The 14,454-nt window shown below is 45.8% G+C and overlaps 1 protein-coding gene and 1 pseudogene across 1 annotated transcript; one reads left to right on the top strand and one right to left on the bottom strand.

Annotated features, from left to right (window-relative positions):
* Positions 1–8,619: 8,619 nt before the first annotated feature.
* Positions 8,620–10,476, bottom strand: LOC119297001 (annotated as a pseudogene).
* Positions 10,477–11,906: 1,430 nt separating this feature from the next.
* Positions 11,907–14,094, top strand: LOC119298705 (glucan endo-1,3-beta-glucosidase 5-like). Its single transcript, XM_037575999.1, has 2 exons — positions 11,907–12,629; positions 12,732–14,094. Exons 1-2 carry the CDS (start codon positions 12,271–12,273, stop codon positions 13,870–13,872), a joined length of 1,500 nt encoding a protein of 499 aa, XP_037431896.1. The 5' UTR covers positions 11,907–12,270; the 3' UTR covers positions 13,873–14,094.
* The last annotated feature ends 360 nt before the right edge of the window (positions 14,095–14,454 follow it).

Raw genomic sequence — 14,454 nt, 5'->3', positions numbered from 1 at the left:
GTATCGGTATACCGACGATCGAATCTCGGGCAAGTACCATACCGCTAGACAAAGGGAATTGTATACGGGATTGATTGAGTCCTTGACATCGTGGTTCATCCGATGAGATCATCGTGGAACATGTGGGAGCCAACATGGGTATCTAGATCCCGCTGTTGGTTATTGACCGGAGAACATCTCGGTCATGACTACATGTCTCCCGAACCCGTAGGGTCTACACACTTAAGGTTCGATGACGCTAGGGTTATAAAGGAAGTTTGTATGTGGTTACCGAATGTTGTTCGGAGTCCCGGATGAGATCCCGGACGTCACGAGGAGTTCAGGAATGGTCCGGAGGTAAAGATTTATATATAGGAAGTCCTGTTTCGGCCATCGGGACAAGTTTCGGGGTCATCGGTATTGTACCGGGACCACCGGAAGGGTCCCGGGGGCCCACCGGGTGGGGCCACCTGCCCCGGGGGGCCACATGGGCTGTAGGGGGTGCTCCTTGGCCTACATGGGCCAAGGGCACCAGCCCCTAGAGGCCCATGCGCCAAGATATAGGAAAAAGGGGAGAGTCCTAAAGGGGGAAGGCACCTCCGAGGTGCCTTGGGGAGGATGGACTCCTCCCCCCCTCTTAGCCGCACCCCTTCCTTGGAGGAAGGGGCAAGGCTGCGCCTCCCCCCTCTCCCCTGCCCCTATATATAGTGGAGGGGAGGGAGGGCATCCATACCTGAGCCCTTGGCGCCTCCCTCCCTCCCGTGACACCTCCTCCTCTCTCGTAGGTGCTTGGCGAAGCCCTGCAGGATTGCCACGCTCCTCCATCACCACCACGCCGTTGTGCTGCTGCTGGATGGAGTCTTCCTCAACCTCTCCCTCTCTCCTTGCTGGATCAAGGCATGAGAGACATCGTTGAGCTGTACGTGTGTTGAACGCGGAGGTGCCGTCCGTTCGACACTAGGATCATCGGTGATCTGAATCACGACGAGTACGACTCCATCAACCCCGTTCACTTGAACGCTTCCGCTTAGCGATCTACAAGGGTATGTAGATGCACTCTCCTTTCTACTCGTTGTTGGTCTCTCCATAGATAGATCTTGGTGTTACGTAGGAAATTTTTTGAATTTCTGCTACGTTCCCCAACATGAATATCTTGCCTTCGGATCTGTGATAGAAGGTGTACCCAACAGTTTCCTTTGGGTATTCTATGAAGATGCACTTCTCCAATTTGGGTTTGAGCTTATCAGGATGAAACTTCTTTACACAAGCATCGCAGCCTCAAACTTTAAGAAATGACAACTTGGGTTTCTTGCTAAACCACAGTTCATATGTTGTCATCTCAACGGATTTAGATGGTGCCCTTTTAACGTGAATGCAGCTGTCTCTAATGCATAACCCCAAAACAATATTGGTAAATCAGTAAGAGACATCATAGATCACACCATATCCAATAAAGTGCGGTTACGACGTTCGGACACACCATAACGTTGTGGTGTTCCAGGTGGCGTGAGCTGTGAAACTATTCCACATTGTTTTAATTGAAGACCAAACTCGTAACTCAAATATTCGTCTCCGCGATTAGATCACAGAAACTTTATTTTCTTGTTACGATGATTTTTCCACTTCACTCTGAAATTCTTTGAACCTTTCAACTATTTCAGACTTATGTTTCATCAAGTAGATATACCCATATCTGCTCAAATCATCTTGTGAAGGTCAGAAAATAACGATACTTGCCACGAGCCTTCATACTCATTGGTCTGCATACATCAGTATGTATTATTTCCAACAAGTCAGTAACTCGTTCCATTGTTCCGAAGAACGGAGTTTTAGTCATCTTGCCCAAAAGGCATGTTTCGCAAGCATCAAATGATTCATAACCAAGTGATTCCCAAAATCCATCTTTATGGAGTTTCTTCATGCGCTTTACACCGATATGACCCAAACGGCAGTGCCACAAATAAGTTGCACTATCATTATTAACTTTGCATCTTTTGGCATCAATATTATGAATATGTGCATCACTACGATCGAGATCCAACAAACTATTTTCATTGGGTGTATGACCATTGAAGGTTTTATTCATGTAAACAGAACAACAATTATTCTCTGATTTTAAATGAATAATCGTATTGCAATAAACATGATCAAATCATATTCATGCTCAATGCAAACGGCAAATAACATTTATTTAGGTTTAACACTAATCCCAAAAGTATGGGGAGTGTGCGATGATGATCATATCAATCTTGGAACTACTTCCAACACTCATCGTCACTTCCCCTTCAACTAGTCTCTGTTTATTCTGTAACTCCTGTTTCGAGTTACTAATCTTAGCAACCGAACAAGTATCAAATACTCAGGGGCTACTATAAACACTAGTAAGGCACACACCAATAATCTGTATATCAAATATACCCTTGTTCACTTTGCCATCCTTCTTATCCACCAAATATTCAGGGCATTTCCGCTTCCAGTGACCATTTCCTTTGCAGTGTAAACACTCAGTTTCAGGCTTTGGTCCAGCTTTGGTCTTCTTCATGGGAGTGACAACTTGTTTGCCATTCTACTTGAAGTTTTCCTTTGCCCTTTTCTTGAAACTAGTGGTCTTGTCAATCATCAACACTTGATGCTCTTTCTTCATTTCTACCTTCGTCGATTTCAACATCACGAAGAGCTCGGGAATCGTTTTCGTCATCCCTTGCATACTATAGTTCATCACGAAGTTCTAGTAACTTAGTGATGGTGACTAGAGAATTCTGTCAATCACTATCTTATCTGGAAGATTAACTCCCACTTGATTCAAGCGATTGAAGTACCCAGACAATCTGAGCACATGCTCACTAGTTGAGCGATTCTCCTCCATCTTTTAGCTATAGAACTTGTTGGAGACTTCATATCTCTCAACTCGGGTATTTTCTTGAAATATTAACTTCAATTCCTGGACCATCTCATATGGTCCATGACGTTCAAAACATCTTTGAAGTCCCGATTCTAAGCCGTTAAGCATGGTGCACTAAACTATCAAGTAGTCATCATATTGAGCTAGCCAAACGTTCATAACGTCTGCATCTGCTCCTGCAATAGGTTTGTCACCTAGCGGTGCATTAAGGACATAATTCTTCTATGCAGCAATGAGGATAAACCTCAGATCACGGATCCAATCCGCATCATTGCTACTAACATCTTTCAACATAGTATTCTCTAGGAACATATCAAAATAAACATATGAAAGCAACAACGCAAGCTATTGATCTACAACATAATTTGCAAAATACTACCAGGACTAAGTTCATGATAAATTAAAGTTCAATTAATCATATTACTTTAGAACTCCCACTTAGACAGACATCTCTCTAGTCATCTAAGTGATTACGTGATCCAAATCAACTAAACCATGTCCGACCATCACGTGAGATGGAGTAGTTTTCAATGGTGAACACCACTATGTTGATCATATCTACTATATGATTCACGTTCGACCTTTCGGTCTCCGTGTTACGAGGCCATATCTGTATATGCTAGGCTCGTCAAGTTTAACCTGAGTATTCTGCGTGTGCAAAACTGGCTTGCACCCGTTGTAGATGGACGTAGAGCTTATCACACCCGATCATCACGTGGTGTCTGGGCACGATGAACTTTGGCAACGGTGCATACTCAGGGAGAACACTTCTTGATAATTTTTAGTGAGAGATCATCTTAAAATGCTACTGTCAATCAAAGCAAGATAAGATGCATAAAGGATAAACATCACATGCAATCAATATAAGTGATATGATATGGCCATCATCATCTTGTGCTTGTGATCTCCATCTCCGAAGCACCGTCGTGATCACCATCGTCACCGGCGCGACACCTTGATCTCCATCGTAGCATTGTTGTCATTTACACCATCTATTGCTTCTACGACTATCGCTACCGCTTAGTGATAAAGTAAAGCAGTTACAGGGCGTTTGCATTTCATAGAATAAAGCGACAACCATATGGCTCCTGCCAGTTGCCGATAACTTCGGTTACAAAACATGATCATCTCATACAATAAAATATAGCATCACTTCTTGACCATATCACATCACAACATGCCCTGCAAAAACAAGTTAGACATCCTCTACTTTGTTGTTGCAAGTTTTACGTGGCTGCTATGGGCTTAGCAAGAACCGTTCTTACCTACGCATCAAAACCACAACGATAGTTCGTCAAGTTAGTGTTGTTTTAACCTTCGCAAGGACCGGGAGTAGCCACACTCGATTCAGCTAAAGTGAGAGAGACAGACACCCGCCAGCCACCTTTAAGCACGAGTGCTCGTAACGGTGAAACCAGTCTCGCGTAAGCGTACGCGTAATGTCGGTCCGACCCGCCTCATCTCACAATACCGCCGAACCAAAGTATGACATGCTGGTAAGCAGTATGACTTGTATCACCCACAACTCACTTGTGTTCTACTCGTGCATATGACATCTACGCATAAAATCTGGCTCGGATGCCACTGATGGGGAACGTAGTAATTTCAAAAAAATTCCTACGCACACGCAAGATCATGGTGATCGCATAGCAACGAGAGGGGAGAGTATTGTCCACGTACCCTCGTAGACCGTAAGCGGAAGCGTTATGACAACGCGGTTGATGTAGTCGTACGTCTTCACAATCCGACCGATCCAAGCACAGAACGTACGGCACCTCCATGTTCAGCACACCTTCAGCTCGATGACGTTCCCTGGGCTCCGATCCAGCAAAGCGTCGGGGATGAGTTCCGTCGGCGCGACGGCGTGGTGACGATGATGATGTTCTACCGGCGCAGGGCTTCGTCTAAACTCCGCGACGATATGACCGAGGTGGAATATGGTGGAGGGGGGCACCGCACACGGCTAAGGAACGATCCGTAGATCAACTTGTGTGTCATGGGGTGCCCCCTGCCCCCGTATATAAAGGAGCAAGGGGGGAGAAGGCCGGCCCTAGGAGGGGGCGCGCCAAGTGTGGAGTCCTACTAGGACTCCCTAGTCCTAGTAGGATTCCACCTCCCTTGTTGGAGTAGGAGAAGGGGAAAGAGGGGGAGAGGAAGAAGGAAAGGGGGGATGCGCCCCTTGTCCAATTCGGACCAGAGGGGGGGCGCAGGCCTCCTTCCTTTTGGCCACTCTCCTCTACTTCCATATGGCCCAATAAGGCCCATATACTCCCCGGCGAATTCCCGTAACTCTCCGGTACTCCGAAAAATACCCGAATCACTCGGAACCTTTCCGAACTCCGAATATAGTCGTGCAATATATCGATCTTTATATCTCGACAATTTCGAGACTCATCGTCATGTCCCCGATCTCATCCGGGACTCCGAACTCCTTCGGTACATCAAAACTCATAAACTCATAATATAACTGTCATCGAAACCTTAAGCGTGCGGACCCTACGGGTTCGAGAACTATGTAGACATGACCTAGAACTATTCTTGGTCAATAACCAATAGCGGAACCTGGATGCCCGTATTGGCTCCTACATATTCTACGAAGATCTTTATCGGTCAAACCGCATAACAACATACTTTGTTCCCTTTGTCATCGGTATGTTACTTGCCCGAGATTCGATCATCGGTATCCAATACCTAGTTCAATCTCGTTACCGGCAAGTCTCTTTACTCGTTACGTAATGCATCATTCCGTAACTAACTCATTAGCTACATTGCTTGCAAGGCTTATGATGATGTGCATTACCGAGAGGGCCCAGAGATACCTCTCCGACAATCGGAGTGACAAAACCTAATCTCGAAATACGCCAACCCAATATGTACCTTTGGAGACACCTGTAGTGCTCCTTTATAATCACCCAGTTACGTTGTTTGTCACGTTTGGTAGCACCCAAAGTGTTCCTCCGGTAAACGGGAGTTGCATAATCTCATAGTTACAGGAACATGTATAAGTCATGAAAAAAGCAATAGCAACATACTAAACGATCAAGTGCTAGGCTAACGGAATGGGTCAAGTCAATCACATCATTCTCCTAATGATGTGATCCCGTTAATCAAATGACAACTCTTTTGTCCATGGCTAGGAAACATAACCATGTTTGATAAATAAGCTAGTCAAGTAGAGGCATACTAGTGACACTATGTTTGTCTATGTATTCACACATGTATTATGTTTCCGGTTAATACAATTTTAGCATGAATAATAAACATTTATCATGAAATAAGGAAATAAATAATAACTTTATTATTGCCTCTAGGGCATATTTCCTTCATTGGGCTGGTCTGATACTATACCTGCAGATAAGTTTTTGTCCTGTGTTTTTTCATGATTCTGCATCGTTTTCTTCTGTTTTTTATTTAGTTTTTTGTTTATTTAATTGGTTTTCACTGGTTGTTTCTTTCCTTTTGTTCTTTTTTCTTTTTAATAATGTTTAAGCTTTCATACACGTTGTACGTATTTTGCATACATAAACATCTGTATACATATTTAACATTTTTTCAAACATATGTTTTGATTTCTATTTTTCATGCACATTTAACATTTTTGGTATACATCTAAAATATTTATTATACACGTTCAACATTTTATAATTATATTATTGTTAAACAAATTGTATTTCTAAACATTTTATATATATATTTGTTTAAATATTTCTAAATTTGAAACATTTTTATGAAACATAAAAATATTTTTAAAAAGTATTTAAATATTTTCTATAGTTTTATAAACATTTTAAGTGCATTGTACATTTTGTTGAGTGGTACTTAATATTTTTTGAATTACATTAATCATTTTCTTACATTGTATGGACATTCTTAAAAAATGTCACATATTTTTTTAATGTGCGAATATTTTAGAATGTCACAATATTTTTTAGAGCTATCAACATTTTTATTAAAGTTGCGCTAAAGGCGAGATATAAGAGCATTCCTCGGCACTGTCCTATCATAGAGGCTTAGCACATCGTTGGGCCAGTAATCTATGTCGGCAAACCTGTCCCGCATCTTCAAGATTGTTATGTTCTTCGTCAACGTCTAGTGGTATTCATGATTTGTGAGAATAAAAGTATTGGTCATTCTTTTGATGGTGCCATGAGGTTAGAGAGTTTTCTAATGAGGTTATGTTGGTGTGTCAAGTTTTTTTTGTTCATTTGATTCTTTGTGGAGGTGAAATCTTTCATCGACGTTATGGTGAAGATATCGTGATTCGACGGCCCACACTTCTAGGGGGTCAACCCGGCCCAAGTATGTAAATCAATCAAGATTTCTCATCTTTTTGGATGGCCGACTCAAGGCGCTTCCAAAAAACATTATTGATAATGTTCGTGCGAGTGAAAGAGGAACAACATCGTTGCTCTAGTCCAATTACAGCCTCTTTATCAAGGTCTTTGGAGACAAAGATTGATACCGTGAAGAATTTGTTTCCAAGAGATTTCATTGTAATTCTTAGTTTTGGGAGTTACTTTGTATTTTCTTAGATCTTAGATCCAAATCAATGTAACTGTAATTGTTATAAATATGAACAAAATTACAGGTGTTTCTAAGAAAACCCTGTCTAGTGCATTGATTGGTCTCCGTGTTGGCCTTATGATCCTACACCAAAGAGTCGTTTGATTGGGCCATTCCTCTTCATTATCATGTTAAACGCCTATGGAGAAAAGACAAAAGGTAACCCTTCTCCCTGTGTTTCTCGCTTACTCCGTGTGTAACTGAGATTCATCGCTGCTCCATGCCGCGCCCCAACCCCGTCGCAACTCGCTCCATGTTGTAGCATCATCGGCGGCATCACATACACAAACTCGCAGCACTGTCGACCTATCGCACCACCGCGCTGGCGGCGTCACGCACGGCCGCCCTAGGGTTACAGCTTCTAAGCTAATGGTTGCAGCTTCCGCGCAAATGGTTGTAGCTCTCCCGCCAGGGTTTGAAGCTCTACCGTCGGTCAGAATTGTTCACCACGGTTGCAGCGACGACATCAGCCGGTTCTAGCTCGATCACAGTCACTGAGTCTCCAGCGTCGACTATGATCGTATCCGCCCCCGCGGTTATTAGTTGCAGCTCGGGCCTGTGGATGGAAAGCCAGGAGTCTGTAGTGTTTAGGGTCTCAACGTGTTCCCCTTACAAAAAGTAAAAACATGTTGTCTCTGGTAAACATTTTGATTTCGCTTATCTTTTAATGAAAATGTAGTGCTTCTACCGGTTACTCGAAGGAAGAAGAAAACAGAGCCTCGACACATTGTAAAACAAACAAAAAGCCTCGATACAGCTCAGTCATCGGATGACAGGGTTAGCAAGCCTCGATACAGCTCCTGTGGGAGGTTCGTTGTTGGTAGTACTCTCTTTGTACACTAATGCAAGACGTTTTGAACTGCAAAAAAGTCTTACATTAGTGTAGAGAGGTAGTACTACGTACTTACTATAGACTGAAAACTCAGGTATATATATAGGGAATAATATGTGAGCCTTAGAGTAGGGTAGGGATGACGGATCGACAAAACAAAAATTAAAACAGAGCGTACGTGTCTGAGGCCGACATAACGTCACAATCCTACAAGTATATTATCAAACAGAGGAGTAGTATTACACTAGTAAAGTTCACAACAAAGAAGAGGACCCACTCTTCAGTCATGTCGGTAACCAATAAATTAGGGATTTTTCCTCTTTTTCCTGGACAACTCAAATCATCAGACAATGTAGGACTGTTGGATGGCCTCTCTGTCGAGACCCTTGAGTTTGACGACGGACTCCTCGTGCCCTTTAAGCGTATGAAGCTCCCTCAACCTGTAGCAACCATGACAGCGTAGTTAGTTTCACAATCTTTGTCAACAAAGACAACTGTTTGTCACTATTGCATTCATGCACGCCTACTGATATCACAGAAGATACATGGATGTCTAGAGAGGAATTCATGGGTAATGATGAGCCAATGAGGGGAGAAAAAGGAGGGACAGCTAGCTGGACCGGTAAGGGACCAGGGGAAATTATATGCAAGGAAACATTATGATTGATTGGTCCTACTCCTACCTTGCAATTTCGGCCCTCCGGCCTCTTGGCCTCTTCAGCTATGTGATTCAGCTCATTGCAGCCCCCTTCTCCGAGAACATCCGGTGGCTGCAGCACGTGGAGGGTCGTCTGGGCATGTGCCCACTTGAGCTCCCTCTCCTCCTTACCGAAGTCCTTCTTCCTTGTGAACGCGATCTGCGGCAAGATGAACATTAGTTAGTCATGCCTGGTACATGGCCCAACAGGCCAAGACAGTTGTTGAGCACACATGTTATTATTACCCTTTGGTCGATGACAAGATCACATGCTTTGCCGCTCAGAGTGTATCGGATGAGGAACTTGATGATATTGAGGGGGAACTTGATGAATTGTTTTGGCTACGCCAAGAGGAAATGGGCTGCAGTCACTAGTGGAAATGCACCTATAGAGCGATGCCAAAATAAGACACGACATTTACGGAGAAGAAAGGAAAAGAAAGGCTTCTAGCGATAATTGATGAGTTTGATTTGAAGGCTGAAACTGTTTCTCTCTGTACGTCCGAGCGGGATGCATTAAGGGATGCAAATGTATCTGATCAAGCTTTCAATCTAATAATAGCCTGTTGACCCCTCTTATTCGTACATCAAAACTAAAAAGAGTATGGTTTTTTAGAGCTCGAGCTACATGGGACCTCCTATCTAGGCCATTGAGTATATGGTTATAGTGGAGTGTTTATTTGCAATCCGGATCGCCACCGGTATGAAAAAACGGATCTTGCGCTATAAATTATAAGTTTGCTTCCATAACAATATTTAAAAAATATTTAACAGGTAAAATAACATCATATTTAGATTCCACACATTTTTATAATAAAATTTCATATATAATATGTTAAAATCAAAGTTACGGTTTAAAAGATACAGATAATTCAGAAAATCATTTGGTTTGACTCAAATATATTCCAAAATAATATTTAAACATACTTAAAAGGTAAAAATAATCTCATATTTGTATTCTACATATTTTTCTAATCAAATTTCATATATAACATGTTTAAATCAGAGTTACGGTTTAAAAGATATGGATGATTTTAAAAAGCATTTGTTTGACTTAAATATGATCCGCGGATGAATTACCTAAAACATCAGGGGGGGTTTCAAAAAATATAAAATAACGGTTCGGGTGTGACTTAAATCCGGACGGCGGGTTGATTTCAAAAAAAGACAGAGACTTTTGTGTAAAATATGAAAAACAACGATTCTTGTTAACTTAAAACAAGACTGCGGGTTGAATTCTCTGAAATAGAGGGACTTTTCTGTAAAATGGCATGACGGACGAAAGAAATCCAATTTGCTTTATTATTAGGTAAAGAGGTAAAGATTAATCCGATGTCTGATAGCCTGGGCCCGCTGTAAGCGCTGACGTGGCGCATGATTGTCTACATCGTTTGTTGACTATATATTAGTTTAGATGGAGCGCCCACCCGTCAGCCACCCATACCTCTCCCAAACCCGCAGCTCCTCATGTTGATGCTCGCATGCCAACTTGCGCGGCGACATCGGCGGTGGCTGAGAATCAAAGGGACGGTGCGGGAAGATCTACACGAAGGCGGCGGCCGTGTGACTTGGGAAAAGCTCGCACATGGTTGGGGCGTCACCGGCGAGCCCACATCAACACTGCCGCATCGCCATGGCCCCCTGCTCACTCCTCCGTTGGGGCATCGCCGGCGAGCCAGCATCAACAGTCCCGCATCGCCATGGCCCCATACTCACTTCTCCGGTTGGGGCGTCGCCGACGAGTCAGCATCAACACTCCAGCAGCGCCATGGGCCCTTCACCATTCTCCTGCTCCTCTCAACCTCCTCCTTCTACCCGCCTCCAGCGCCCGCTCTCGCAACCGTGGCCGCTTCTGCCTGCACCGCCCGCCATGGCCACAACTGGACAGAAGCACGCGCACTCCAGGATGCGGCCAAGTCAAAATCAGGCCCACCAAACACTGATTCTCTCCACAAGACCCCAGGATGCGACCAAGCCAAAATCGAGGGACACAATCCAAAATCAACAATCTCAATATTGGATGTGAGGTATTTCAAATTACGGAGCATAGTGATATAGAAGATGGGTTCCCGATTTTCTTTCCAGACAATACGACAACAAGGCAAAGCTGAAAGATTGAATAGACTTGTACACAAGTTTCCATCTAACTTGCTAACCCTTATTGACACGGAGGGATTGACTAGAAGCGGAGCGCGTGGAGGCCGACTTAACGTCATAATCCTATCTCCGAGTATAGTATGAAACAGACAAGAGCAGGCTTCTTCCCCTTTTACTGGCTAGCTAGATTCCATGGTAAAAAATCGTTCATCAGATATCGATAGATACACACGCATCACACTTGTCCATCCATCGTCGTTCCTTTCTTTCTTTGGGTCATCTTCTTGGAAAGTCCCCATCCGAGCTTGCTATGAACAGTAAAATCCAAAAAAAAATGGGAAAAAATCAAAAAATTGTTAATTTTTTTGTGACAAACATTGACAATTTTTTTGAGTGCTTGCAAATTTTCGTCTCAAAATGACATTCGTGGAAGTCATGGCGAAAAAAGCACTTGAAAATTCTTTTGAAAATAGCATATTTTTGGAGCATCAAATTTGTATCTTTAGCCCTGACTTGCACGAATGTGTTCACATGATGAAACTTTGCAAGCAAGTGAACAATTTTGTTAATATTTGCCACAAAAAATATTCAGAATTATATTTTACTGTTCTCCTGAGCTCAGATGAGCTGAGATACTCTGACGTCCCCTTTCTTCTTCTTCCTATTCTTCCTCTTCTTTCCCTCCTATCTGCCGATGCAATGCCCCACAATTTGTATATGCTGCTTTCCTTGCTTCCTTTCCGTGTCGAGTGATCCAAAAATGTCCTTTTCCTGGCTGGCTACCTCCGCTTGGTCGCTACACCTGTCCATCATCATATCGATCGTCTGGCATCTTCTATCTTGTTGCCGTCTCAAGTCTCAACTCAACTGATGCAATGCCATGTCCTCCCCCACAATACAATTTGCATATGCTTTCCTTTCTTCCAAGGTGATGAGCTACCTCTTCCTCTTCCATGCATGCATCGGTTGGCATCTTCTTCTCATCCCAACTGATGCAATAGGTTTGAATATTATGCTTTCCTTTCTTCCCTCCGCAAATCCAAACTTACTACCCATGCAACCTCCCTTTATAGGACAACTTTGATCTTGGATTTCCCCATTATATTGCATGATAGTTTTACACCCAACTATATATCTCCTGCCTGCAACAACACAACCACCTCCTGCAGGTAGCTCAGCGGATCACTTGTGTCATCAATCATGGGGTGGTCGTCGTCGTCGTCGTCTCCGGCGGTGCTGCTGCTCCTGTGCCTGCTCGCCCTCGTCTTGATCCAGGCGCCGTCGGCGTCGGCGCTGGCTGCCAACTGGGGCACGCGCGCGCTCCACCCGCTCCCCGGCGACGTCACCGTGCAGCTGCTCAAGGACAACGGCTTCGACAAGGTGAAGCTCTTCGAGGCCGACCCGGCCGCGCTCAAGGCGCTGGGCCACTCCGGCATCCAGGTCATGCTCGGCCTCCCCAACGAGCTGCTCGCCACCGTCGCCCGGGACGTCGCCGCCGCCGAGCAGTGGGTGCAGCACAACGTCTCGCACTACGTCTCCGACTACGGCGTCGACATCCGGTACGTATTACGTCTCTTTTCTTCTTCTTCTTCTTCTTTCTTTTTCATTCAAACAATCAAGAAAGAGAAATCAAACTGATGGACATGCATGGATGGATCAAGGTTCGTGGCCGTGGGCAACGAGCCGTTCCTCAAGTCGTACAAGGGCCAGTTCGAGGCGGCCACGCTCCCGGCGGTGCGCAACGTGCAGGCGGCGCTCGTCAAGGCCGGCCTGGCCCGCCAGGTGCGCGTCACCGTCCCGCTCAACGCCGACGTCTACGAGTCGCTCGACGGCCGCCCCTCCTCCGGCGACTTCCGCCCGGACATCACCACCCTCATGACCAGCCTCGTCCGCTTCCTCCTCGACAGCGGCGGCGTGCTCGCCATCAACATCTACCCCTTCCTCTCCATGGACGCCGACGCCAACTTCCCGCGCGACTACGCCTTCTTCCCGGCCCCCGGGGCGCCCCCCTCGCAGGCCAGCGTCCAGGACGGCAGCGTGCTCTACACCAACGTCTTCGACGCCAACTACGACACCCTCGTCGCCGCGCTCGACAAGCACAGCCTCGGAAACATCACCGTCGTCGTCGGCGAGATCGGCTGGCCCACCGACGGCGACGCCAACGCCAACGCCGCCGGCGCGCAGAAGTTCAACCAGGGCCTCTTCGACCGCATCGTCGCCGGCAAGGGCACCCCGCGCCGGCCCCAGATGCCCGACGTCTACGTCTTCGCGCTGCTGGACGAGGACGCCAAGAGCGTCGACCCCGGCAACTTCGAGCGCCACTGGGGCGTCTTCAACTACGACGGCTCGCCCAAGTACGCGCTCCGCCTCGCCGGCGGCAAGGGCATCGTGCCGGCCAAGGGCGTCAGGTACCTGTCCAAGCAGTGGTGCGTGCTCCGCCCCGACGCCAGCCCCACCGACCCGGCCATCGTGGGCGCCGTGGGGTACGCGTGCCAGTATGCCGACTGCACCAGCCTCAGCCCCGGCTCCTCCTGCGGCGGCCTCGACGTCAGGGGCAACGTCTCCTACGCCTTCAACCAGTTCTTCCAGTCAGCCAGCCAGCAGAAGGGATCCTGCGGCTTCAACAACCTCTCCATGGTCACCACCACCGACCCGTCGCGGGGCACCTGCCGCTTCAAGATCATGATCGACACCGGCCGGCACGACCTCACCCACCAGGACGACTCCGGCGCCGCCAGGGCCGCCGCCGCGTGGGGCGCCGTCGTCGCCATGCTCGCATTGCTCGCCATCGTGGCACTCTGACCATCCCTCCCTCTGACATCGCCATTGATGAGGACACGCGCGCGTGCTCACCACCTGACCTCAGGGGCTTGCTAGCCTAGCCTTGAGAGGAAGAAAGGACCAAACAATTCTTTCATTAGTTGTTTCTTTTCTTTTCTTTTCTTTTCTTTTCTTTATACGTACATCGGCTGTCAAGGTCCCTGATCATATCGGCAAGGATTATATTAGAACTGTACATTTGTACTTCCTCCGTCCGGAAATACTTGTCATAGAAATGGATACAAATGGGTGTATCTAGAACTAAAATACATCTAGATACATCCATTATTTGAACAAGTATTTCCGGACGGAGGGAATATATGAATATGATCATCAGGAGGAATGTGTTGCACAAAGATCCTCCATCCTCCTCCGACTAATACTACAACATGGAGAATGGGAAATGCGTTCAATCTTTGAGCTTTGCCTTCCCCAGACCCAGTTAATGATGGATGGATCGGTATGAATGATCTTCTTGTGTGAGTTGGTTGTGTTGTTGCAGGCAGGCATTGGCAATGGGGAAATCCATCCAAGAGCAAATTATAATTAAGTTGTCCTTCAATT

Source organism: Triticum dicoccoides, chromosome 5A, assembly GCF_002162155.2.
Source record: "Triticum dicoccoides isolate Atlit2015 ecotype Zavitan chromosome 5A, WEW_v2.0, whole genome shotgun sequence".
In the NCBI taxonomy this organism is placed as follows: Eukaryota; Viridiplantae; Streptophyta; class Magnoliopsida; order Poales; family Poaceae; genus Triticum; species Triticum dicoccoides.
Note: the sequence above shows the minus strand (reverse complement) of the source record. Positions and strands in the feature narration are given on the sequence as shown.

What these genes read in the sequence shown, in the direction of transcription:
- LOC119298705 (XM_037575999.1), top strand. Translation starts at nt 12,271, where the DNA reads ATGGGGTGGTCGTCGTCGTCGTCGTCTCCGGCGGTGCTGCTGCTCCTG. An exon ending in GACTACGGCGTCGACATCCG is followed by an intron (nt 12,630 to 12,731) that starts GTACGTATTACG and finishes GGATGGATCAAG; the next exon opens with GTTCGTGGCCGTGGGCAACG.